This window comes from Alnus glutinosa, chromosome 5, assembly GCF_958979055.1.
Source record: "Alnus glutinosa chromosome 5, dhAlnGlut1.1, whole genome shotgun sequence".
Taxonomy (NCBI): Eukaryota; Viridiplantae; Streptophyta; class Magnoliopsida; order Fagales; family Betulaceae; genus Alnus; species Alnus glutinosa.
This window is the reverse complement of record NC_084890.1, coordinates 26,969,498-26,997,068: the sequence shown is the minus strand read 5'-3', so window position 1 is coordinate 26,997,068 and position 27,571 is coordinate 26,969,498. Positions and strand designations below refer to the sequence as shown.

Sequence of the window (27,571 nt, the reverse complement as noted above, 5' to 3'; positions counted from 1 at the left end):
CATTTGAATGAGTCACCATTCCGGTCGAAATGGGATTTACACATAATGCTACTTCGGTCGATGATCGATCGACTGGTGTGATGCATCATGCATGGGAAGTGACAGAATGGCTCGAACGAAAAGGTAATCAGTTGATGATCAATTGATTTGTAGTGTTTCATTCGAATAAGCCAAGGTTACTGTTCGAATGAGCTCATGACAAAATGACAGCTAAGATTAATTTTAAGCGTTTTTGTTTCGTTGTTTTAAGGGTTTTTTTTTTTTTTGTTAGAATATATTTTTGTAACCGGATTATGTTTTCAGCATAGAGTTCCATATTATGGCTTATTTAAAGGCAGATTTGGGTTCCCTATAACCAAGCTTATCAATTATATGCATATGGGCTGCTTGTCTCAACCTCAAATATTTTAAAAATATTATTATTATTTTTTTTTTTAAAAAAAAAAAAAGCATTTAATTTCCCCATTGGTGTTAATAGGTCATGTCGACGAATATTTCTATTATCCAGAAAATAATAACTTTGAGAGCACATCTTGGCACCCCTTTGTTCTGTGAGAATTTCTAACTCTTAATTCATTTTTTCTTTTTCTTTTTTTCTTTTCTGGTTTGAAATTGATATGGTCCTGGTGGGGTTAACAGTTTCCTTTGGTGACGAGATTAGGATTAGGAGAAATAATTAAATTAGGGATAATTATCTTTTGAATAGGGTTAAGTATCTTATATTGGTAGGATTTGTTAGTAGGATTAATGTTATGTCATTCCACCTTTTAAGTCTATTTATTGACTCAGTTGAGATCAATAAAGTATGTTGGAGGCTTTTTATCAGCAAGTTCCTTAGTTTGAGGCCCAGTTTCCTCTTAAGAACTTACCCCAAATAAACATGAAATTTGAGCACAATTAATAGTATCTTTTCTTTTTTCTTGACAAACAGTAAATGGATATCAGAAATATATAGCACAACATTAACTTCCTATACACCATTAAATGTACTAACTTTAAATCATAACCATGAAATGGATCCAGGAATGGAGAGGATCTTATTCCAACAGGTGTAGTAATGCCTTCTTAATTTATAAATAACAAGTAATATCTTGACGTTTCACATTCAATGGAATAAATTAGACCGTTTATAACATGAGTGTATCTTGATCTAAAGGCCCTTTTGACTAGCAGTTGAGGATAGAAGACGATAATTCCACCAGTCTACCTGTGCTAGTTCATGGTGAAGATCTAGCATGACAAACCAAGAACAAAGAAAACACCCCAATGAATAGTTTGCACGTTTCAGAAAACCAAAAATGCCAACAAAATCTAAAATTAGCTCACGATTTCTAAAACAAAGCTGCAAAGAAGATTGCTTGCTCAGGATGGAAAGCGAAAGTTCTCAAGAACTAATGGAGAAATTACTGGCAGAGCTTCTCAACTGCTGTTACAATCTGGGCAGGCTGAACCACCGTCCATTCCTCCAATGTCCCAGCATATGGGGTTGGCACATCCTGTGAAGACAAACATACAACTGGGGCGTCCAAATAATCATGGAAATTCTCAGTGATAGCGGCGGTCAAGCTGGCGCCGATTCCACCCGTCCGCATGCACTCCTCGACGATCAGCACACGATGCGTCTTTTTCACAGAATTCCCAATGGTGTAAAGATCAAAAGGTTTCAGCGACCTGATATCAATTACTTCAGGATCATAACCCTTATTCACCAAAGTTTTAGCTGCCTGCATAACATGATACCTCATCCGAGAATAGGTCAAAATAGTGACATGCTCCCCAGGCCTAACCATCTCAGCTTCTTCAAGAGAACATATATATTCTTCATCTGGAATTCTCTCCTTGAGGTTGTAAAGCAAAACATGCTCAAAAAGTATCACTGGGTTCTCACTTCGGATTGCAGCTTTCATTAAGCCCTTCGCATTATATGGGGTCGAGCATGCCACCATTTGGATTCCAGGAATTGATTGAAAATATGACTCGAGACGTTGGGAATGTTCAGCCCCAAGTTGCCGACCAACGCCTCCAGGTCCACGAATAACAATTGGGATTTTAAACTGGCCACCAGATGTGTAGTGGAGCATGCCACAATTGTTGGAAATCTGGTTAAAAGCTAGAAGGAGAAATCCCATATTCATACCCTCAACAATTGGCCTCAGACCAGTCATGGCAGCTCCAATACCCATACCTGTAAAGGAGTTCTCAGCAATAGGAGTGTCAAGAACCCTGAGATCCCCATACTTATCAGCCAGGCCTCTGGTCACCTTGTATGAGCCTCCATAATGACCCACATCTTCACCCATTACACACACATGGGGATCCCTGTCCATTTCTTCTTCTAAGCCTTCTCTTAGGGCTTCAAAGAGTAAAAGTTCATGCCTGAGGATAGAACACTAATTGTTTATTACCCTGAACTAATAAACCATAATACTAAGAAGAAGAAGCAAAGACATAAGGCAATAATATTATCATGATGCTATTCATGCAGTTCCATTTGGCAATGTATAGGAAAATACAAATCATTTTAGCTACTACTTACTCGTGAATCTCAGCAGAGACATAGCATGCACATAAAAGACAATTTTCAAATCAAAACTTCGAAGATATGACGATCACTATGAAAAAAGTCTGTTGAAGGAACGCATTAAAGATTCAAAGAATCAATAGTAAAACCAGAGTTGGATGTTAGAAGCATCTATGTTTTGGTATTCTAAAGGGAAGGATAAATAGATATAATAGGAACATGCTTCATTTGAAGAATCACGAGCCTTTTAAACATGGGGCCAATCCCATAACATTTAGGTATGGTTGAAATTATATTTGGGAAAAGGTCCACATACCTAGCTCAAACTATCTACCACCCAACTGACAATGTGCCCCCCAAACTTTAGATTGGGACTATGCCTCCCCAAACTACCAAAAAGTTATCAATGTCCCCTAAGGCAAGCAAAAAGACAAAATAACCCTAAAATGACATAAATTTCCTACAAACTAAATCGTAGGAACTCTACAACCCAGCCTCTAAAAAGTGACGTGGCCTTTAAGCACATAAGAAGTACACGCTTTCTTATTAATGCTATTAAAAAAGCATGTGAGAAAACCATATAATTAAAAAAAAAAATGGGTAATTACATTTTGCTCTCATGAACTACCACGCATTTACAATTGGCCCCATGAACTTACACTCTCTTAACACTCGGCCGTATTTAACTGCCATTTACTTACCAAAACGCCCATTATGTTAGTCAACCTCATTAAAAAATTTGAAATGACGCAAACACCTTAAATTTAGAAACAAAATTTACATAAAATACCCTTAAAATTAAACCAAAAAAAAAAAATTACAGTTCCTGGGGGTAGTGGCTAGACCACCCCAATGTGGTTTGGGGTGGCTGAACCACCCCCCCAAGGGGTGGATTGGCAACCCTAGGGGGATAGTTCGGCCTCCCTGAACCACCTAGGGGTGATCTGACCACTAACACCTGGGTTTTTTATTATTATTATTATTCTTTAAAAAAAAAAGTTCTAAGTTTTTTTTTTTTTTTTTATTTAATTCTTAAGCTTTAATTTTTTATTTAGTTTTTTTTCTAAGATTTTCATGTTTATATTTTTTTTCTAAAAAGGGAATATTCCGTCTAAGTTAACGATTTTCCTAGAAGGTGGGGTATTTCGTAAGTAAATGGCAGTTTAATGCGGTCAACTGTCAGTTCATGGGGCCAAGTTGTAAATGCGTAGTAGTTCATGAGGGCAAAATGTAATTATCCCTTAAAATACATGTGTTTTTCACATGCTAAAGAATACATGTCACTCTTTTAGAGGCTGAGTTGTAAGAGTTTCTACAACCCAGATTGTAGAAATTTTTTGTCCATTTTCAATAGGACAAAAATATTCCTATGAATTCCAAAAAAAAAAAATTACACAAAAAAAGAAAAAAACTAAAAACTAAAAACTTAAAAAAAAAATAAAAATAAATAAAAGAATGGGTTTGAAAGAAAAATGTAATCCAATAACATTGGAGCACATCTCCATGAACTCAAAAAGGAGAAAGCTCAAGCAGCAATGATTCTTAACTTGTTTTACGCACAGATAAAATCCTGGAAACCATTTCCTCGAAAAACGGGTTCCCAAGAAGAACTATGTGCAAATGTTAAACCAAAGAAAGAAAAAAAGAACCAAAATAAGGACAACCAAATGATCATGATGAACAAAGATAGCAGTGTTAAGGCATATTGTTGGGACGTCGTTGGCAGAGAAGGTGCTGAGCCACATAGGAAGAGAATACGCAAGTAAAAGGGGGTGGCTTGGGGCCAAGGGGGTAGCTCAACCACCCCTTGGGTTTTTTAGTTTTTTCCTTAAAGGTTATTTTGTCATTGGGGGATACAATAACAACTTTTTGGTAGTTTGGGAGGCGGGGGGCATTGTCCTAATCTGAAGTTTGCGGCAACATTGTCAGTTGATGTTAGTTTAAGGAGGATATGTAGATTTTCCCTTATATTCTCCTATTTTGGAATTAAAATTTTTCAACTAGATTCATCTTCCCCAACCATGATGCATTAGATTATAGTTTTAGAAAAGTTATAGAAACCCCTCAACACAAGGTTTAGCATTCCGATGAAAACCATAACAATCATCTTTCATATTTTAAAGAGGCTGGGAGAAGAAATGTTTAGCAAGTTTTAACGCATTGAAGAGATGTAATAAAAAATAAAAAAATAAATGTTTGCCCCTGCAATCTTTTCTCAATTGATCTCAAAATGTCAGACCCACAGCATCTTTTTCAACTATACTGGTGCAAGATGCATCGAGAGCCCCTCCTCTCACACACAGTAGATCTTAACATTAATCTGTACATTGGCACGTCATAACTGTTTATCAATGAGAATGGACTGAGCTAGATTCAAACTCATATCTTGATGTGGCCCTCTGGCACTGTTTAGGACTGCTCTGAACATACCAGCCTGTCGGGCTTTTGACTCAAATGTTAACCAACTTTTCAGTCCATTCAACATTCCTAATGTTGACACGGTAACAAATCTTGCAGACTCTTGCCATTATCTAACTTTTATTGTTATTTACATATTGAGACAACAAATTTGACATACTGATACTGACTCGCACTTCATTATCAAGTACTTGGTGTCTAAGAAGAACCTCAGTGGGACAGGGTTTGAACCAAAAATCCTTAATATTGAGACAGCAGAGCATGTATTTGAAGATAATGGTAAAAACATATTCTCATCCAAATTGGAGAAAACAATTATTTGTAATAAGAATATTATTTGGTTTCCCGAAAAGTAAGTGACATTTCAGATTGAAGAATTTGAAAACCATCATAGACAAAGTGAAAGATCGATTTAAATCCACATTTCTGAAATTCTACGACCATCTAAGCCTTGTGGCTTCATACTAATGAACATTAAGAATCAGAAAAGATGAAAGAATCAACCGATTCACTCTGTATATTGACTGACCGGAGAAAGCCTTTCACTGGATGACCAGCGTGTTCAGGTAGTTTCCAAAACTAAAATAGAATTCCTTCGCAAACAAATTAATTAATGTCATACAAGAGTCGAACAACAGTGGAGGGAGGAGTGTTAAAGAGACCATAATACAGTAAAGAATAATAAATAAAGGATTTAAAAAAAAAAAAAAAAAAAAAAAAAAAAAAAAAAAGGGTGCCATCTAATTTTATCAAAAGCAGTTGTTAAGCTTTAAAACAATAGTTTCCTTAGTATGATAAAGGTATCAAATCCACCGTTCCCAGTTAATTACTCAAAACTTACTACATATCAGAAACCAAAAAGTAGCAATCATAAGTGAAGCTACTGCAGTAATTAAGAAGAACATCTGTATCAAACAAATCGTTTTATGTTTGCATTTATCTTCACAAGAGTGTGTAGAAAATGAAATAGAACAATCAAGCACTCCACATTGATCAAAGAAGAGAAGCATACCCAGGTTTCGAGGCTGTTGAAGCTGCAGAACTATCGGCCTTCGTCTGCAAAAAGCCACGTTCAGAATCAAAATCCAATGCCCACAATAAACAAATTCACATATAATTCAAAGCAAATAACAATAACAGTGAGATGGTTTAACTGCAACTGCACTAGTAATTAACTGCTCAGCCCTGCGGGCTCTCGAACCCTGGATCCTTCTTCCATCAGATCTGACAACCAAAAAGCTTCCTTTCCTCTCTGAATCAAATTAAAAAAAAAAATCCCAAATGAAAACAAAGGAATACATATCATCATCAGCAAATGTCGAATAATACCCACGTTTAACCATGAAGTGGGCTACCAATCCAAACCAAACCAAACATGAAAGAAAAACAAAACCCAAGAATCAATCTTTAATGCTTTATTTTCTTTTTGCTCAAATTTTAGTGAACAACCCACAAAGAAATTGAATTGAAGCCAAACCTGAGAGGGATCTGCGAGATGGGAGATGAAATTTCCTGGAGTCAATGGACTTGGTGGCCGATAGAGCCGTGGCAGCTCCCACTCCCTGAAGCACGTTGGCCATTTGATCCCCCCCACAAGATCAAAAATCGTCGACACAGAGAGAGAGAGAGAGAGAGAGAGAGAAGCTGCAATGCAGAGAGAAAGTGAAAGGGTGCGAATTTATAAGAGAAAGAGAACGGGCGGAGAAACAAAGGCTTGTTTGTGTGTGTGTGTTGTGCGTCGGACTGGTTTACGTTGTTCTCCTTAACAGTTGGGCGATTTATTTCAGACACGTACTACAATTTGAGACAAGAGAGACAGACTTCATAGTTTCCATCGCCGATTATTAAAGGAGTTCTACACCTTTTAGCTAATTTCTTATTATAAATGCTTTTAAAAAAATTTATTTTTTTTTTATTTAAATAATTTTTTTAAGGAATTATTTTTATTTAAATAAAAAAGAAAATTGTTAACTCGTTATACAATTCAGTGAACTACAATGGATTAAGAAAAATTAAAAATATTTTAGAGATGGATTTTTAACAGAACAATATTTTAAAATTCTTAAGATATTTTATCAAGTCGAATTCTTTAAATCTAATATAACAAAATCTCAATTATTTAATTCTTTTTTTTTTTTTAAGATTATTGTTATTGGTAGACGATTGTGCGTGTTTATGATGGTTGCTCCATTGGTGGCCTACCTGGACCAAACCCAACAGCCAGCTCCCACTCTAAAGGAATTTTACAAAAAAAGAGGATAAAATATTATTGAGAGGTTTTTTCTTTTCTAAATTCGATTTGAGGATTTTTTTTTTCAAAAAATTTATTTTTTATACAAATTTTATCTTATTTTTTAATAAGTGAGAAGTAGGGTTATAATCGAACCGAATCGAGCCGAATTTTAAAATTTTAAGAATGGCTCGTTTATGAGTCGAACTTAAATAGTCAAGCTCGAGCTCGAACTCGAACCAGAACCAAGTTATAAAATGTGTGTTCAGGCTCAGTTCGTTTAAAATAATGCGAGTTCAAACTCGTTGAGAATGTCATTTGAACCGAGTTAGGTTACTCGACAAGTTCGGCTTAACTAGAGCTCGAGTTAGGCTATTAAATTTTTCAATATGTAATCAAAGCGGAGTTCAAACCCGAATTTGTGAACAACCTTTATACATTTAATAATAGCATAAATATATAATATGTAACTATATAAGGCATATTATAAAATATAGTACATAACTATAGTCTATAAGTAACAAATAAACAATATGTTATATATATATATATAACTAGGTAGTATAAACTATGGTATATGTATAATGTGAGCAAGTAGTAAGTCTAATATATTATATATAACTAATTAACTATAATATAAGTAAAATATATAACTATTGTTAATCATGTGTTATGTGGTATATGTGTGTTTATATATATATATAGTTATATGTATATATACTAACTATTCAATATAGTTATATTGTTATATACTAACTATTAATAACTTAATATGTTAGTTTAACATATTAAATATTATTATCAAAGTATTATAATTAATATGGAATACATAAAAATATCGAGAACATATAGTTAATTATATGTATTTAGTATATGTTAATTAAAGCAAGTCAATTCTATTGTACCTTGTGTTAGTAGTTTTGGCCATTTTGTGGAAGACATCCAAACTCTTTTAGGCTCCCTAATGGTTGGTTTGGATACAGAGAAGAAAACTTATTCTTCTCGGGTATTTTTTCAAAATCCGAAAACCCGCATCACACCCGCAAAAAACCCGAATAAAAACCCGAATTCCATTATTCTCAAATGTCCAACGCTCGACTTCCCACGAAAAACACTGTGCAGCTGTGCTTTGGATGCGTCAGACGGAGCTGCTTTTCCACCTGCTGCGTCAGACGTCATTTCCCTTATCAGTTCACGGTGTAAAGCATAAAACCAACAAATTCTTGTTTCACTTAATACTAGCCTTTGGATGCGTAAAAAGCAATCACGATTTTTCATCCGAGCCGTCCAGTCGATTCAAACATTATGGATGTGCCCACACCCTATAACTCCCCATTTCAAAGGGAAACGTGGGTCTTCAGCTTTTCTTTTCCCCTGATATGACTTGGATTTTCACGATAGGCCACACATTTTGCTCAACCGTTAGATCAATCTTGGATTTTCATAGCCACCAAACCTGCTGATGCGTTCACGCTGTCTTCCCCAAAACCATTTCCTTCATTTTACACCTACAGGAGCAGACCTGCACGATTTGTTCGGACGACTCTCCTCAACAAGTCGTTGCCAGGTAGCAACGTGTCAAGTTCTTTCCATCCATCACCTCCTTTGGCCGTGGTCTTCACAAAGCGAGATATTCTCATATCAGATCTTGAAAAAGAGTTTGATCAGTATATGGACTTCTTGTTTTTTTCTTCAATTGCTTTTACTTCTTTTTACTGACCTCAACCTACCGTTTTTGGGGCAGTGTGTTCTGAGTATCCTGAGGCTGATTTGAGGCTGACTTGTGGCTGGTTTGAGGCCTTGCACAGTGCCATATTATTCTTATAACTTCGAGCATTGGGGAAAACTCATCCATGACTTCGAAGGACGCTCTTCACTCCGAATCACCTTCTTCATCCAGTGGTTCCAACTCCTCGTGGTACCCAGTTCCTCCGGTGAAGCCAGTCCACGTGGTCAGTCCGAGAACACGATCTTGGAGGGTTAGTTTCATAAATTTGAGATTAGTATGTTGTTCCTTTTTTTTTAATAAAATGTTTGTAATGTTGCCCAAGAACACTACCAATGGGTTTTAATGGACTGTTATTGGGTTTTTTTTGTTGAATGCAATGTATGTATTGTTCTTGAGCTCATCTGCTTTTCGTCGAGTTGTTCCCGCAGATCTTTCTGTGGTATTGTCTTTTTTCTTTAAGTATGTTTTTTTTTTTTTTTTTTTTCCTTTTCAACTAATAATCTGTTGGTTTTGCTTGATAATTTTTATTTCAAGATTTTTAATGGAAGAATGAATTGGATCGATTTATTAATAAAAATATTTCACATGAAGATGGAAAACGGAAACGGAAAAAAATTTGCTCTTTTTTTTAGGTTTTGGAAATGCAACAACAATCTACCTAAAATTGTTTTACAAAATTTTGTAATTTTATTCAAAAACAGTACTGGCACCTAAACTCCTATGGCATCAGACAGCACCATTTTCTGTTTAGTGAGAATTTTATCCTCGTTCAATACCCCTTTGACTAACGAAATAAGTGACCATTGTTGTGTTCTCCCTCATCTTGTGCTAACCTAATCATTTCAATGACAATAATGCTTGTTAGTAGCACTGGTTCTATAAAGAATAGCCATCTTTTTTATTTATTATTTTTTTTTTTAATCAAGGACATGGGGCCTAAGGTGTTAAAGCTAAGTATTATTATTTTTTATTTGAGTTTATGTCATACTATTTTTTTTTGGTCGGGCCCCATTCTATTCTTGTCTTTTGTTGTATTAGTATTAGTATTTATTTGCAAAATCATAATATGTGAGGTATTTTAAGTCTATCTTGTTCAAGGGTACTTTGGCATTCCCAGGATTCCTAGTGAAACCAAACTTGAAGATTATTGTTTGGTGTTTTGATTTCCAATCATCACGTCCTTGACAATCTCGATGACAGAGGATATTGGATGTCCTGAACACAATGCTGTGCTAAGGAGCATGTCCAAAGTAAACAACTTGCCATCTAATCCCCCATCCTATTAGCATTTTCTTCTAAGTCTCATATTTTATGTTTGACCATTCCATCTTCAAACATAACTAGTTTCTGTCCCTTTAACTTTAACCACCTAATTGTTGGGCTTCTCTATCCTCTATCCCTTCTTTTCCATTTCCTAATGGAAAGATCTACCACTAGTCAATAATACAAAGTGATATCAGATGGATCACTTTACAATCTTTACAACAATCTCTATTTGGCTAAGAAAAAAGTTCTGTGTGATAATATTTGACCACTCTTATAGTTTATTAAGTATGAACCTTCTTCTTAAACCAACTGTTTGGGAAAGGTGAGAACTGAAGCAAGTTAGATAATTTCATAGAGCTTGTTTAGTTGGCTAGTGGCTTTATGAACTTATTAAAATAAAAAAGGTCAGCTATTTGGATTTTTTATCTTAGAAATGTTTAGGATGAATATCGAATCAAAGAAATAAATAAATAAAATTCCTTCAAATAATTTTAAAATAATATATATTTTTTTAGAAAGTTCTGTAACATTCCGCCACCCTTGAAATCAACCTTGCCTCTAGGTTGACTTATAATCTTTGTAGCAACACCTTGATATTCTTTACTTGTAAGTTGCTCGAACAAACAAATGCTATTAAAATATAGTCTTTTTAGTTATTATTTTTGATAATGCATATCATTACTGAACGCAAAGGGGCCAACCTTAGTACACACATTACACACAAATGTAATGTAATTTCCTGTCGATGTTTTTTTTTTTAAATAAAAATTATTTCAAATTCAATAACTCATATGTCACAATGCTGGACTAATTGAATTTACATGGTGCACAGCCTTATCTAACGAGAAGTGGGAAGCAAAATTTATTACGAGCGACTAGTCCTAATCATAGTCGAAAGGTATTACGCACAACCTTTTTCTTTATCTGTTTTACATAAATGTTTGTTCACTTATAAGTATTTGTGAATTGTTCAAAGTAAAAAGCTCATCTGCCTAAGCTATTAAAAAATGAAAAAAAAAAAAAAAAAAAAAAAAGGTATTCCAAGTTATTAAAATATAAAGTTATTAATAATAATAATAAAAAAAACAAGATGTTATATATGATTAATAGAGTAAGGGAGTATTCCAAATTATTAATAAAAGAATGAAATAAAAAAAAAAAAAAAAAAGTTTCTAGAGACATGCATTTTCCGTAATAAGTAGCTACACTTAAGGATAAAGTGTAAATTGAGCTTTTTAATTTAAATAGTGTTTTTTTTTTCCTTCCTGTTTTAATTAAAATACAAATTTCGGTTATATGTTAAAACATGTGCCTTTAATAGGATTTCTTTTATGAGGATTCCTTGTTTTAATACGTTCATGTTAGTTTATATGTTTTTAAAATATATAAAATTAAGGGTAACTTTGTCATTAGTGGGGACATTTTTTGGTATTCTAAGGAAAAAGATTGACACAATTGAAAGTTTGGGAGACATAGAAAACGAGGTGTTAGTTCGAAGGGGTTATGTAAAAATATGTGAACTTTTTCGTTGGTTTTGGTTGAAGTTTTATCCGTAAGCTATTACTATACATCTATAATAGCCCTACTTTTCCTTACCATACTAGAGAAAACGAGACTCAATGTCAATCGAGAAATCAGAGAAGTGGCCACCAGAGGATGAGTACCTATTTGTCCAACTTTTAGTCCAATGTGTGCACAACGGTTCCATCATCCGAGGGACCGCGAATAAAGCATTGTGGGTGCGCCTAGCCAATGCTATGGCTCCGAGTGCGAGTAAAGTCTGGACTCCTGGCCAGCTATCATCGAAATATGGAAGGTTGCGAAAAGAACACAGCGACTTTTCTGCTCTATTAAATCATGAAACTGGCTTTGGCTGGGATCCAGTATTAAACACAGTTTTTGGGACCCCGACGCAATGGGAGCGAGCGAAGATGGTACGCTCTATTCCGAACTAGCTTGGTATGATCACTCCTATATATTATTTGGGGGATAATAATTTCTCTGGGTTTCCGTAGGTGGATTCGAAAATTGGTCGCTTCAAAGCAAAAGGGTGCCGTAACTATGAGGAACTCGGGCTCATATTCGATCGGCCCACAGCAACTGGCATTCTCCGCCGGTCTTCCGCACGGTCCCCGCCTGACACCGATGAGGAAGCAGATCTTATGCACCGTATGCAGACAGAAGGCATACACGTGTGGGATGGTGGGGTAGGTCGTAAAGGTCAACCCGAAGGTCATCTGTCACCCACATTTGTTGACCTTGACAGTCCGCAAGATGAGGAGATTTGTGGACCTTCGTTTGTTAGGGGTCGCCGTAGAGGGAAAGAGCCAATGGTGGAGGCTACAAGGGGTAGGGGAAATGCCCCGACACGTAGTATCGGATTGGGCGTCAGCATGGGATCTTCAGGGAAATGATCCTCAGGTAAAAAATCCTCCAAGGAATCAAAAGCCACGATAATTCGTTTGAAGCAGGCTCTGTATGATGAGATGAGGGAGCTGGCGATAGCAAGAAGAGAATCCATATAGCAGCAAACTCCGACGGACTTGAGTTCGACACAACATTTCAGCACTAGCAAATCCGCACCTCCAATAAACCAAGCAATCACCGTGCTTAATGAGTTGCAGGATGAAATTACACTCGATACTTACGTGGCTGCATCAATTGAGCTACTAGATGAAAAACTTCAAAACTTGTTTCTCCTTTGGAACAAAGAACACAGATTGCTTTGGCTATCAAAGGTCAAGCCCCTGGATTGACAATCTGAGTTAATTGGTGGCATGTGTTATTTTATGTTAGTTTAATGTATTTTAGCTATTAACTATGAGACAAGTTAAGTTATGTTCAATAGTTTAATGTATTTTCGCTATTAGCTATGAGACAAGTTATTTGATGTTAGTTTAATGTATTGTAGCTATTAGCTATGAGACTAGTTAATTGGTGCAATGTGTTTTACTACGTGCATATGTGACAATAATTAATTGTTGAATGTGTGTTAGATGGTATTATTCACCAAATTATTTGAAACTGTATTGAACTAAGTCTTTGTTAGTAGGATGGACGGATCTAACCTGCCTTTCGTACCCGCGTATGAAAATATAGATGATGAAATTGATGACGATATTTTCTTTTTACTGAGTGCGATTGACTCATCAGACGACGATGAAAACACCAAAATGCCGCAACGCAACTTGCCATTACGAGGGGCCATGTACATAACATACATGCTGAACAGTCACCCAGTGCCGTGTTTTCAAATGTTTCGTATGGAGCCACCAGATTTTATAGCTTTGTGTTTTGAGTTGAGGGAGCGCCGATTCATAAAGAGTACAAGGAACTTGATGTTGAGGAAAGTGTTGCGATATTTCTTGTGCTTACTGGGCACTGCCAAGGGCAGCGGATCGTTGCAAATCACTTTCAACACTCCACGGAGACAATAAACCGACATTATAATAAGGTGTTGAAAGCACTGGGCCATCTAGCCAAGGTCTACATCAAAGTGAGACATAGGACTGGGGTGCACCCACATGTACAGGGTAATCCTAAATATTATCCTTGGTTCAAGGTGAGTGTTGTTCATTTATAACACATCGGCCCTATCAATGCCACTGTTCAAAACTTGTAAAACAATGTACATTTTCAAGTTAATTTTTGTTTGAAAATTATTACAGGATTGTATTGGTGCTGTCGACGGCACACACATAAAGGCCCAAATCCCGGCAGAGCACCAACGCCTCTTTCGTGACCGGAAAAATGAATGCACACATAACATTATGGCAATATGCGATTTTGATATGTTATTCACGTTCGTGTACGCTGGCTGGGAGGGAACCGCGAACGATGGCCGCATTTTCAAGGATGCTGTTACAACTGACCAAGGCTTTGAGTGGCCTACAGATGGTTAGTACGTTGCATACAATTGCGTAATTTTCTATCTATCATAAAAATTCATGCTCTTGAATAAACTTTGCGTATTTTATTTATGAAGGGCACTATTATGTGGCTGATTCTGCATACCCATGCACACAAGGTTTCTTGCCTCCGTATAAAGGGGAGAGGTATCATCTCTCCCATTTTCGTAATAGGCCTCTGCCCTGTGGGTACAAGGAACTGTTTAATTTCAGACACTCCTCACTACGAATGATGATTGAGAACTGCTTCGCTAGATTGAAGAGGAGATGGCGTATTTTATACGATATGCCTAAGTACTTATTGACATGTCAACTTAGCATTATAATGGCATGCTGTACACTGCACAACTTCATCGGGACACGTAATCCAAATGATCAAATATTCAACGGCACTGATGCAGCAGAACCAGAGACGAGTGAGCAGCCTTATGCATATGGCAACAATGATGAGGCAGGCCCCTCGCATTCAGGACAATATGACTTCTCATCTGCAGCTGGCATTGAAATGGTCAATTTTAGAGAAGGCATTGCACAAGCAATGTAGGATAATGCACATGGAAACGAAGATGGAGATATTTAAAAAAAAGGGCAATTATAATGTTGAAGTAATATTTTTTATAATGCCTGTGCATTTTGTTATGGTTGAGTTTGTTTTATGGTTGATAAGACTTTTCAATGTAAGACAAATATGTGAAATTGACTGATATGTATGTTGTTTGTGTGGGTCATTTGAATTACATATTTTATTATGTCAAATTTGTCCACCCGTACATGAGAAGTTTGTTGTTTTATGCTGCATTACCAAGTAGATATGAACGTCATGGTGAATTGCACATGTGGTGTTGGACCCATGACACTCCTCATCTCAAGAACAGAAAGAAACTATATGAGAGGCTTTTACAAGTGTCCCCTAGGCAAGGTATGAACTCATAAGCAATCACATGTCTCAAATTGAAGCTTCATTTTTATATCTTTTGATTCTTGACACATTTGTTGTATTTAACAATGGCAGTCTCATTTTGTTTTAATATGTTATTGTAGAATCATCCCGGAGGTTTTTATTGGGAAGATGAGTTGATGCAAAATTTGCCAGAAGCGGTACATGATGACGACGCTGTGGGTTTACGTGAAGATGGTAGCGCGTCGGGCATGCCGTGGACCGTCGGGGGCATTATGCGATGTTGTGGTATTACAGGGGTTTGCGTCTTGTGTTTCTTAGGGATACTGTTCTTGTTGGTTGTCATGTTTGCCTAAAGTGGTTTGGTTTGTATTGTGGGTAATATGTGAAACCACTGTTTATTATGCATCTTTGTTGCTTCTATCGGACTCAGTTTATTGTATAATATATGTCGGATATTTCTGGATATTGCTTCTTGAACTGTTTTATTTTCAGTACCGTTCGTGAACTATAATGGAGCTATGCATTTGACTGGCTGCCAAGCTTTGTTTGGAATTGACCAGCATGTTTTTTTTTTTTTTTGGTCCATAGATTTATGTATGTTTTTTTCTTTCTTTATTTTACATTACTATATGTGTAAATTTGTCTTAGATTTATCTTATTTATGTTTGTTTAAGTTAAATGACATTAACTTTGGTTTTTAAAAATGATATTTTAATAAAATTAATTTATAGTAAAAATAGAAAGAGAAAGATGTGTTCTTCTTCTTGGTTTTGAAGAAGTAAATTAATTTACATTAAACGGAAAAAATGTGGTCTTTTTTTTAGATTGAAAAAAGCAATGTAATTAAAATTAAAAGCAAAAATAGTTAGGAGCAAAATGGGAAACCAAGAGGGAATGAACCCTCATTGATCTCCTAGACCAACAGGGAATACAAACTGATCAGAAGGCAAAATGGGATAGAAGCAACAGCCAGTGAAGATGAGGACTGGACCTTCTCGAACTGCAGGTAATCAACGGCCAGGCGCATTTTTCTCTTGGTCCGGGCTGCACGTGGGTTGCAAGTTTATTATTAAATTAATTTTTTTTAATTAATTTTAATTAAGTATGGAATTTTCCTTTTAATAGTTATTTTTTTAATTATTATATTTATTTCTATCATAATTTCACACTACTTTTCATAACACCAATCATTATACACAACTTTTCATACTTCCAATCATTTCTAATCATTTCCTACCATTAAAAAACAATACTTTTCAATCTAAAAAATTCAACACCCAAACACAATTTAAAAAAAAAACTCTAAACACTATTTGCCTAGAAATTCGTAAAGAGAATAAGAATTCAATTCTAATTCTCAAAATTCAATACCCAAACACACCATAAGGTTTTCTAGTTCTGTACATGTCAAAAGGGAGGCTAATTTAGCTATTTGTCTTCTGGTTCAACTCTCCTGGTAGGTTAATATTTCTAGCAATTTCCCCCTCAGACGAAAGGGAGCAAACACCGGCACCCTTTTTGCTGCTTTTGAAATCAGAATGCTCACCTAGTACAGTTTCCTTCCTCATGCCATCTTCATGATTAGCCGAATCACCCTTAACATCCTTTCCTTTACCCCTCTTTCTAACCTTCACCCAACTCAAAAGGAATTGATGGGGCCTGTACAAGCGGTGGAGCATGTGGTTTAATTCGATACAACGCATAAAACCTTACCAGCCCTTGACATATGAACAACAAGACCTATCCATAACAGGATGGTATTGACTTTCATACAGGTGCTGCATGGTTGTCGTCATCTCGTGTCGTGAGATGTTTGGCCAAGTCCTATAACGTTCCTCTTTGGGTTGGTCTGGTCTAATCAAAGTCAACTAACTCACATGGAATACAAGGTGAGTTTTCACCGAGCTGATCACTTGAGTCTATAGGCTACCTCTCCTATCCGCTTCTCTACAAGGTCTACTTTCTTCTTCCTAGAGACCAGGCCAAGCCTTTAGGTTGTTTAAGTAGGTTTGGGCTAGGTTGTTGCGCTCTTGCCACCTCTTCTCTTGGCAAAATAGGCTGATGGGCAAGCCCCCTCCTGCTACAATGGTGTGAGGCATCATAGGCTATTGCCCCATGACCAACTCAAAGGGGCTGAAGTTTGACGTAGAGCTTTTTGGTTGTTAAGTTATAACAGCATTAAGCAACATCCAACAACTCCAGTTCTTTTGGTTTGCAATACATGGTTTAGCCCGTGAGGCTACCACTCATATCGTAGATATTACATGGATGGAAGAAATTTCAGATGTAATTTACAGTATTGTTGGTAGGAAATCCAGTATCCCTATTTATTGATCTTAGTTTTTCTGAAGATTTATAAAAGTTGTATTTGTTAAAAAAAAAAAAACACCAACACACACATATATATATTACTTAATTACTAATATATATGCTTAAATATATACATAGCTCATTTTTAGTCATATATATATATATATAAGAGATAGGAACAAGCTAATGAATCGGACTAACGAGCCGAGCAAGCAATCCGATTAAGCTTTAAACGTGTTGAACTCGTGAACCCTTATTGAATTTTGTCAGCTATATATCACTTACTAATTGAGAGGGTTTTTATTGTAACGAGCTAGTTTCTACAGTATTAAGCTTGAGTTCAGATCAGGCTAAATCGAGCTAGTTGTCGAACAGACTGGTTTATATTACCGCTCTAGTGAGAAGTACATAATTTTTTAATAATATTAAAAAAATTATATGTATACGAATATATTCAATTTGTAGTATTTGGCCGTTGGATATCCACACATTATGTATAGAGTATCCGAATATAAATTCAAAATAAGGCTTTTTTGGAAAATTCAATCAAACAGTCAACCAAAAAAATGGAAGCACTCCATCTCTTGTGCTCTATCGTCTCCACCACCCTCACATCCCTCGCTCTCTCGCTCCTCCTCCTCTTCCGCACTCTCCTCCCCCGGAAAATCTCTTCACGCGCCGTCCCCTCTACCTCCTCCTCCGCCACAAGCACAGAAGCCGTATCTCTCTATGAAGGCACGGTCTGGCACGAGCGCCGCCGCCCCGTCCACCACTCCTTCCGGTACTCAGTACGCTACGCGCTTTTTGACCTCGACTGCTCGCCTCACGCGCCTCCTGACCACCTCTCCGCGAACCAAGCTCGCCAAATTGCCGCGACTACCGGACCCATGTGCCGCACGCTCCCTCTTTTCCGCACTTTCTTACTTTTTGGGGTTTTAATTTTAATAATTTACAAAAAAATTCAACATGTTTCTTATCCTTTTGATACAGTTTGCTCTTGACAATACCTCCCAGCGTGGGATATGAGCAAAACCCATTGAGCTTGTATTACTGCTATGATGTTGAAGGCTCTACTCAGTGTTTGAAGAAGTGCATTGCCGAGGTAGGTGTTTGTTTGATTATTATGAAACTTCATGGTCTAACGGGGAATCATCATTAGCTTTATTAGTACTTTGACTTGGTTATGATTGTACCAAACTTGGTTATGAATTTTGGTCATTTTGGGTCAGTTTTAGGAGTTAAGCTCCACAGTTACACTGCTCTTTTCTTTTGGGTCACCCATTTTACTACTTAATTATGAATTTAGATCGAATTTAGTTATGAACTTTTGGTCACTTAGTAGGAAAAATATCCTGGCTTGTGTACAATCTTCCGTTTGCCTGTTCTTCACGTAAAAATTTGTCAAATTGGACATGACTTAATAATAGTAAAATGCAATTGATACTAGTATTTGAAGATTGTGCATGAATTCAGTAATGCTGGCCACACTTTATCCCAGTGGTAGTTTTAAAAGGATTGAGATTTGCTGCAATACCCACCAGATGCAACACCTTTTTGTTGGGCCGTTTATTTTGAGACTACACCCTCATCCTACTGAGCACCAGTCTTGGATCAACAATTGTTAAAAAGTAAAATAAAAAAAATAAAAAAATCTAAAGGCTAATGGGCACTGTCACATTAGTCCAGTGGAATAGAGACATAGTATGTAGCATTACTCTTATTTTAAATGAATGGCCCATATCATAACATAAAAAGTTGTTAGGGTGGTTTAGGGTTGCTATTTTGGTAGCTGAATCACCCAAAATGAGTAGTTTGGCCACCCCTTTTGATTTGAGGGCGGCCGAGCCACTCACTTTGGGTGGAATTTTGGCGTGGTTTGGCCACCCTTGTACCACCCCTTCTTGGTGGGCAAACCACGTTACCAAACAGCTAGTCAGCTACCCCCCCCCCCCAAAAAAAAAAAAAAAAAAAAAAAAGAAAGAAGAAAGAAAAACTACCCCAACAACCACTATTTTTGTTTTTGTTTTTTGCTTTGTTGTTACAATCCCGGTCATTCATTTAAAATGAACAACTCATAAAAAGGGTATTGCATACCGGATCTCAATCTGTCTTAATAAATCAACATTCCTTTAACTTGATACATGCTAGATTTATGTTGTACTAGACATATTTATAAATTACTCTGTACTCCCTCCGTATCAAAATAGATGTTTTCCTTTTCGAAATGTTCCAAAATATATGGGTTTTAAACAATTTAATTATTTATCTATAACTTTCCATATTACCCTTAATTTGAACTCATTATTTTTCCAAATTTGGACTTTTTTATTAGGCCAGCTAATAGCATTTTAGGGATATTGTTATGTTTATTTTGTTTTATTAGAATGTGTGTCATTTGCAAACTCTAATCTATTTTGGAATGGAGGAGGTAGATATTTTGTTTGAAGTTTGAACATGCTGAAACAAGCTGTTAGGATTAAAAATTTGATCCGTGACAAATACTACTGGAGTATGTTGAAAGTTGATAATGATGTTCGCTTGTGTTGGCGTTTAAGGAGTTATTCAGGATGATACTCTCTTTTGTAGCAACTAAAGGAACTTATTTACATCTTTGTGTGTAAGATCTTAGTGATGTTTTCTAGATTTGTGAAGATTTACATCTTTGTGTGTAAGATCTTAGTGATGTTTTCTAGATTTGTGAAGATAATGTTTGACCATTATAATCGTTTTACTGACCTTTGAATTGATGGTCTGCCATTTGAATGCACATGCACTTGTTTAAAAGCTTGAAATTATTGCAAGCTGGATGATATAAAAGCCTCAAGATGGTTTTTGTTTTTGTTTTTTGTTTTTTGCTTCTTTTCTTTTTTCTTTTTTCTTTTTCTTTTTTCTTTTTCTTTTTTTTTTCTTTTTTATTTTTTATAACCATGAAAGCCCCAGATGTGAAACATCTCAAACACTGAAATTATCTTCTTCCTGTCAAAAGCTGTCAAAAGCTGTCAAAAGCTTTTACACAATCTCTTAGGCAGGGAATTGGCTGTCAGCTATTCTCCTCCTCCTCCTCTCTCTCTCTCCAGTTACTGGCAGTTATTCTTTTGCTTGGAATGATGGTGGGGGGGACAATGATGATTCAAACATTTAAAATAATTGCTATTAAAATTTGAAACACCTTGTTTCTTTTGTTATAAGAAATTTTCCATCTAGCCATTTTGCCTTAAGCTAAATACGAGGCACATCTCCTGCAATTGATTTGCCAAAATGTGCATGTCTTGTTCTATCTATCAAATTGTATTTTAATTGATTCTTGTTTTTATGCTGAATAGTTCTTTTTTTCTTTTTAGTTAGTATTAGATTTTAATCTATTGTTGCTTGAAGCTTTTATGTTGATAGGCTGATTGATGATGGTATTGGTAATTTCTTGTTTTAGGTAACAAACACACCATGGGGTGAACGAGTCTCATTTGTTTTCAATCCGAATACTGATTTAGTGGCAAAGCCATTACATGTCAGTCCCTTTATGGTATGTCTTGGAAATTGGTATGCTCTTGTACTTTTTGGTGTCTAGCTTTTCCTTTTACCCTATAGTATAAGTTAATAACTTCTTGTTAATGTACATAATTGTTCTTTCCTATATAATATGGGAATAAGATTGAAGTACTGTTTTCTCATATCTCTTTGATATTTGATATACCTATTTGCATGGATTCCTCTCTCATGAGATAAATGCTGCAATCTGGGCTTATTCTATAACTTCATTTCTCCAGTTGATGTTTCTATCTTCTAGTTTTTGAGTTGTTTCTCTACTTGGATGATTTTTGGGGAGAAAGGACCTCCTTTTTTGTCCTTTCATATGTCTAAGAATCTTATGGATTTGAAAATGCAAAATGAAATGGGAGCGCCATCTGATGTTGATGCTTGATCATAGGCAGAAATCATATCCTGGTATTATATTGGTGAATGTTCAATCACTTAATGAACTCCATTCTTTTTTAACTTCTTTTCATCCTATTCATGCGTTTGTCAAAACATATCCTTTTGCACCCACATAGAATTATATGCTGGAAATTTTCTATTAGTGAATTGTGTTTCAGTTGATAGCTCCTTTTCTTTGCGCATTTAAATATAGGCTTGTGAACCCAGCATGAATCTTTCATGCTGTAAATTGTAGGCATAAATTTAGTACGATACCTTCTATTTTAGGAACAATTTTCTAAATACTAAATATAGCTTTTGCATTAATGTTCTTTGGGACTTTCAAATTGGAACTGGTGAGCCTTTGATGTTTCCATGATGGGGTTAAATTTGTAACGGAGTTTTTCTGCACTAAGGCGACCTTGTATGTCCTCTTGGACATTATCTTGGTTCACCTGCTTTATGCTTATGATTAATTTGCTAAAGTTTTTCAAAGACCTGAGGTAATTTCCATCGCATGGTAATGACTATCTTGGTGCTACCTATAATGACATCCTGTAGAATATGGGAGCCCAGCTTTAACCAATTTTCCTGCATGGATGAAATGAAGCCTCTAAGCATAAACAATGCTTCGAGTATGGCATAATGAAAGACTTGAAAATGTGATTCAGCAAATAAGAAAGAGAAGTCATAAGGCATACAGGAAATTCGGCATTTTGTTCTCTTCTGACTGAAGAAAAAGAAGGAAAAATCCTATCATCCGAATCTGAACACCATTATGTTCTGAAGCTGGATTGGTTAGAACAAAGATGTTTTCCAGGGTATAATCCTCAAAATAGAGTTTCCAAGCTTGAATAATGAGTGATGCTGGAACTTAGTCTGATTATTTGATTGTTCATTCCTGAAATCAAGGGATATAGTAGCTCTTTGAAATTGTAAGTGATACTTTAAGAAAAATCTTAATGTGCTTTCTTTATCCATTTTTTGTAATTTGGACAGAGGTTTTCTTTCTTTTTCTTTTGAGTAATCATTAGGGAAAACTATTGCAGGATATGCTTGGGACATGGAGAATCAGGGCAAATGCTCCTGGAGAGAATCTATATGTGGCTATTTCTGTTCAACACCCCAAGCTTGGTGACTATTTCACAGCTACCTTGAAAGCAAAAAGAGTGCCCTCATCATTAGTATCTGATCATGCTATGTTCTTCTGGCTGATGCCTCACATGGTTGCAGTGTGGATTTACTGGCATGTAAGTGGAATTGGAAAATGCTTTCTAGATCTAGTTTCAGTTATATTTTACTCTAATTAGTTAAACAGAGCTTTAACTACTACTAGTTAGGGTGGCAACCTGAATCATTTTTCACCTTAACTTGAACTATACTCCAAAAGATGTTCTTCACCATGAGCGTATGATATTTGGAATTCAGGAAACTAGCTTGTCAAGGTAGCCCGTGATCTTCTTTTCCCCTTCCTTTTCGAATTTAGAAAGGTTGATACAATTGAGAAGTTTTGGTGATTGAATGATAGTCTAATGACAATGTGAAATGTACCTCTAGACAATGCAATCAAAGGATACTGTTCTCAGGATGCTAGGAATAACTGACTTTGATAATTGCTATAAACAACGCCATACATTATGAGTATAATATAGGAAACTCTGTCATCTCTGTTAAAGCATTGTTTTAATAATGAAAAATTCACATTCTGTAACTGCAATGACGAAAAGTCTATAGGGAAATCATTTGGTGTATCTTCACATTCTGATTGATAATGAGTTGGATGAGGATAAACTGATTTTGAAACTTGTACCAACAAATACAACCATGGAAAATCATACAGACCAATGGTTGTATTTGTTGGTTTAGACTTCATATGTATAAAATCAATGACTACCTCATGCTACCTAGGTTAACATTTGCTGGTCTAAAACAAGCTCAATGTCTAAGAAACTTATCATTATAATATAACAAGTCTAAAGAAAAAAGGATATCTAACCAAAAAGAAAAAAGAGGTACACATGTTAGGTGAAAATTTGAAGGGATGAAAAGTGGTTTTTGCAGTCATGTCATATATAAGGCTGGTTATAATGCCAATATGCACTGGTGAGACTCAGTTTTCTTCTTGAGACTCTCTTGTATAACCCTAAGTTAATGACATTTGACATGGATAGTGAGTAAATCAATGGTCTTTTGATCATATGATTTTTTAACATGATAGAAACTGTCAAACGGATTCATTCTTACCTGTATGTTTGAAGTTTATGATATGAAGTAAGGTTCTCGTTCAGGTCCTATAATATTTGTGCTTGATTAAAGATGTCTCACCTCAGTTGAACAGTTGAACGCGACCCCTCTAAGTTGATCTGTATGCTTAGCTTTTGTTTTTTCTTCTTTTCCTGTTTTCCGAATGGTACTTTGGAATCGGCCAACAACATGCTCTTGTATAAAGCTATGATACGTAGGAAAATTCTTTGTTAATTCAAAACTCTTGGTTATGTCAAGTGATAGATTTCTGACCGTTTTGGAACATATGCCTTCTTGCCTCATCTTTATATAAACTCATGTTGGATTCAAATCCAAGATAAGATGCCTTTGCATTGAATTAATTAATCCATTCTCTTAAACTGTGTTTTTTTCCTCCAGGCTGTTAAGCTATGGTGGAAAAATGTGTCATTTCTCCAACACCCAAGGTACACTAACCCTGCATATAGAGAGGAAGCTGTGATACGTGATCAAAAACTTCAACGCTGTCCGATAATTGGATCAGACAAAGACGAATATCTGCAAGATGAAGGAAGTGATCAAGGATGCTTGCCTGATAGAAATTGCGAGATTCGTCAGTTCACTTGGAGAGATGCTAAGTGGCCTTGGTCTTGAATATTGAGGAAAGGTATATATTATCATTTATAACCATAGATGGCCTGTAGAAAGCAAGCACATTGAAAGAATAGGATCTCAATGACAATCAAGACGAATATCTTTGCTTATTGGTTGTTGTTTTAATGCTTTCACTGAATTAATAACATCTGTTCATTTTCCTTTTCAGTATATTAGGTTTCCATTTTATCATCCATCAGTCTGATAAGTTATTTCTGTTGAAGTTTTTAAGTTACTGGAAGCACTCCTAGATCTCAACCGATAATGGCTGCCTAATTATATGGAATACCATGTTATCTTGCTTACTGGGATGGTTTTATGTACCACTAGAGTGATTTTCTTAATGTTAGCTAAAAATAACATTCAAACACGAGAACACACCAAGGGAAGCTCTTGGTGTTTTCCTCGTGAACTAGTTTCCTTTCACTGTAAAACCCTCTGCCGCCTCCTTCGCGGGTGCCAGGGGAGGAGGAATGGACCTTGTCTCCTGGCCTCCTTCCTTCCCTCTCTCCCTCGCTTTTCATTTTTCGTTTTTTTGTTGGCTCGCATGTTCTGCAGTTCTCCACCCTCCACCACCACCTTCTTCCTCGCTCACCACCTCCATCTCTCCTCCTACTCCAAGTGTGGGTCTCACGCACATCCCTGCCATATCCCCCCATCGTCTGAGTTGCAGTTCTATGATGGTTTTGGTTTTCTGTCTTTCACGGTGGTCTTCCTTTGTTGTCCAAGCCCTTTGCTTTGCTACAGAGACATAAATAAAGGATGTCCTTTGAGCTTCATCTAATTATCACATCATGAAAAATTAGTTTCCTGATGTGATAACTTTTTTTTTTTTAAAGTAAATAATCATTTTATTTAGACAAAGAGGAGAGTGCTATATTAATGGACAGTGTCAATTATATAAAGCTCTTAAGGAACAGAGATTCGATGGAGATGAACAGGTTCAACCCCTTCAAAAAGTGTTATTATTCTCCTTTCAGATTATCTACATAACCCACAAGGTGAATAAACCAACAAATTAATCATGAGTAGCTGGCCATCTTTGGACTTAAAAACAATTCGTTTGAGTCGTTGTTGTCGGCCTTCAATCATCAAGTGCTATTCCATGTGCTAAAAAAGGGATAAAAGGAGGATAAGTCAGCACCCAAAAGAAGTTGAAAAACACAGTACACCAAAATGGGAGTAAAAGAAAGCAAAGGGGAAAACTCGTTTCACACAAAGCCATGGCTATAGCTATAGCTATTAAGCACGTGCACACTAGACTCAAATATGAGGAAATTACCCCAAGACGATTGATTGACTTTGGTTGTTGTTGGGTCTTACGGCTCTGTTTGGTTTATGTTTTTAATTTTTTATTTTAAAAAATGTTTTTACGTGACATAAAAGTAAATTATAAGTGTTTTGTATTTGAGTTGTTTGTTTTGGCAGGTGATTTAGACGGTAGTTGGACATAGAGGCAGACCAGCAACAGACAATAGTATATCCTTAGTTTCAACTCGATCTCAAGCCTAAGATTCATCACTATTCATGCACGTGGTCGGCGGCTCGTAACTTTTTTCTACAAGTAATTGAGCACAGTCGTTTAATTTGAAGCTTCTAATTATTATCTGTGAGAAGATTATGATACGATTTGCTCAACAAAGAAAAGATTGTGATGCGATTTGCCGGCAAGCATGTATTATAAATGCAAAGCTGCAATATGATTCGGTAAACCTCGTGCTCTTTATTTATTTATTTATGCCCCTCCTTGTACAATCCTTTAACGAAAACCTTTACACTTATTTATATTGGTTCTTAAAAAAAAAAAGAAAAAGAAAAAGAAAAAAAAAGAACCGAATAAGCTAACAAATAGAAGCGAAATGTTTATATATATATATATATATATATATATATATATATATATATATATATATATATATATATATATATATATATATATATATATATATATATATCGTATAATGAAATACCACATGGGTGATATATGAGAATTCAAATATGTGGAATCAGTAATGTTATGATCTTCTACATCCTAGGTCTTTTCGTTCCTTCAACTGGCTTACGTTCTTCATGTAGCATTCCAACCGAATAACTCAATGAAATTACGTCACTTTTCTTTTTCGGTGTAAGATTGGGGTTGTTTGGCAAAGCCAGGGACAGTACATAGTAGTGGATGCTACTGTTCATTTTTTTTTAAAAAAAAAAAAAAAATTTCCAATAACAATCAACATCAAAATATTCCCATTTTTTTTTTTCACTTTTTATAGCACATAAATAATTTTTTATTACTATTCAAATAAAAAAATTCACTACAATACAAAACTTTTTCACTTTTCTATACTAATTTTTTTTTACTTTATATCACATCATCGTTTTTTACTAATTTCAAAATTAACAACTCACTACTCTGTTCTATACATGTCTTTGCCGAACAAGACTATTAATTGAAGAAATAAAACCCTAATGATGAACTATCAATATACCAATTTATTACCAATGCATTCATGTTTAAATTTAAACCCATATTAACTACACAAGTAGAAAAGCTGCACATTCTCTTCTGCTAGTGTTGTACATGAATTTAAACAGCCAGATTTAATTTTGTTATTATTTCTTTGATCGAAAAGTAAGAGGGTGTGAGCTATCGTATGGGATTTCTTTCTTGTAAATTTGGGTGGCAATATATGCACATGTAGGAGATTTTTCTTGATTGATATCATAATCTCAACCAATTTTCTTCCTTATTTAGCATTAATCGTCTTAACATCAATAATTTCCATAAAGATTAGGACTTTTCATTTTTATTTAGGCTTTCCATCTTTAGGTTGATGTTATAATAATATTGATGGATGTCTTGAAAATCAAATTTGAGAATGAAATTATTAAATCAATAAAGTTATTGAGCTTTCATTATCGTTTCTTTCAAATTTGGACTTTTTGTGTGTCTTTTGAATGGAGGACATTAATTGTTGCTTCTCTTCTTTTCCTCAAATGGTGGGGACGAAACTCGTGTTTTGGGTGATTTTCAAGTTGAAAAATACAGGCAATATGTTTTTGTTCAAACGAGAGGGTTGTCCTTTGAATGAGATTAAAATAGATCGAGAGCCTCGTTCGAACTTTTGATCACAACCCGTTCAAACGAGACTATCTAAAACTAGAACTTTTGATCACAACCCGGATTCTAACCATGGCCGGATTTCGGCCAGAATCTGGTCCACCAGCATTCGGATTCCGGTGATCGGATGTTGCCGGATTCCGGCGTCACCTGAATTCCGACAACTGACCATTGCTGGATTTCGGCAATCAGATATCAAACATGCATGCAAGTACCAAGAGTATAATTTCGGAAAACGATTTACAATTTTTAAAACCATAAATCGTTTTCCAAAAATTAAAGAAGCTTTTATAATCAAACCAAAAATGATTTTTGTTAATCATTATTTTCGCCTCTACTAAACACCGTAAAATGTCGAAATCATTTTACGCCGAAACAAACGGA

General features: G+C 35.7%; 3 protein-coding genes across 5 annotated transcripts; 2 read left to right on the top strand and 1 right to left on the bottom strand.

Moving 5' to 3' along the window:
- Positions 1-1,050: 1,050 nt before the first annotated feature.
- Positions 1,051-6,770, bottom strand: LOC133868608 (pyruvate dehydrogenase E1 component subunit beta-3, chloroplastic). Its single transcript, XM_062305541.1, has 4 exons — positions 6,417-6,770; positions 6,094-6,191; positions 5,952-5,995; positions 1,051-2,376 (listed from the first exon to the last, which is right to left on the bottom strand). The coding sequence occupies exons 1-4, from the start codon at positions 6,517-6,519 to the stop codon at positions 1,404-1,406; spliced, it is 1,218 nt and encodes a 405-aa protein (XP_062161525.1). The 5' UTR covers positions 6,520-6,770; the 3' UTR covers positions 1,051-1,403.
- Positions 6,771-11,783: 5,013 nt separating this feature from the next.
- On the top strand, positions 11,784-14,616 carry LOC133869186 (uncharacterized). The gene is made up of 5 exons (XM_062306143.1): positions 11,784-12,098; positions 12,180-12,513; positions 13,488-13,726; positions 13,833-14,061; positions 14,150-14,616. The coding sequence occupies exons 1-5, from the start codon at positions 11,784-11,786 to the stop codon at positions 14,614-14,616; spliced, it is 1,584 nt and encodes a 527-aa protein (XP_062162127.1).
- A 3,201-nt stretch (positions 14,617-17,817) lies between these two features.
- LOC133867744 (uncharacterized) lies at positions 17,818-25,784 on the top strand. Of its 3 annotated transcripts, none has more exons than XM_062304509.1 (6): positions 17,818-18,172; positions 18,274-18,385; positions 20,711-20,803; positions 22,245-22,445; positions 23,839-24,085; positions 25,501-25,784. In XM_062304509.1, the coding sequence occupies exons 1-5, from the start codon at positions 17,850-17,852 to the stop codon at positions 24,070-24,072; spliced, it is 963 nt and encodes a 320-aa protein (XP_062160493.1). In that variant the 5' UTR covers positions 17,818-17,849; the 3' UTR covers positions 24,073-24,085; positions 25,501-25,784. The 3 variants fall into 3 exon arrangements, with proteins under 3 accessions (XP_062160493.1, XP_062160494.1, XP_062160495.1); XM_062304510.1 differs by having other exon boundaries at positions 25,485-25,784; XM_062304511.1 differs by lacking the exon at positions 20,711-20,803.
- Positions 25,785-27,571: the final 1,787 nt, after the last annotated feature.

Excerpts from the sequence above, each read along its gene's own strand:
- LOC133868608 (XM_062305541.1), bottom strand. The coding sequence starts at position 6,519 with ATGGCCAACGTGCTTCAGGGAGTGGGAGCTGCCACGGCTCTATCGGCC. Across the intron at positions 5,996-6,093 it reads TAATTACTAGTGCAGTTGCA|ACGAAGGCCGATAGTTCTGC; the intron begins GTTAAACCATCT and ends GGCTTTTTGCAG. Across the intron at positions 2,377-5,951 it reads TCAACAGCCTCGAAACCTGG|GCATGAACTTTTACTCTTTG; the intron begins GTATGCTTCTCT and ends TTCTATCCTCAG.
- LOC133869186 (XM_062306143.1), top strand. The coding sequence starts at position 11,784 with ATGTCAATCGAGAAATCAGAGAAGTGGCCACCAGAGGATGAGTACCTA. Across the intron at positions 12,099-12,179 it reads AATGGGAGCGAGCGAAGATG|GTGGATTCGAAAATTGGTCG; the intron begins GTACGCTCTATT and ends GGGTTTCCGTAG. Across the intron at positions 14,062-14,149 it reads CTTTGAGTGGCCTACAGATG|GGCACTATTATGTGGCTGAT; the intron begins GTTAGTACGTTG and ends TTATTTATGAAG.
- LOC133867744 (XM_062304509.1), top strand. The coding sequence starts at position 17,850 with ATGGAAGCACTCCATCTCTTGTGCTCTATCGTCTCCACCACCCTCACA. Across the intron at positions 18,173-18,273 it reads GCCGCGACTACCGGACCCAT|TTTGCTCTTGACAATACCTC; the intron begins GTGCCGCACGCT and ends CTTTTGATACAG. Across the intron at positions 22,446-23,838 it reads CAGTGTGGATTTACTGGCAT|GCTGTTAAGCTATGGTGGAA; the intron begins GTAAGTGGAATT and ends TTTTTCCTCCAG.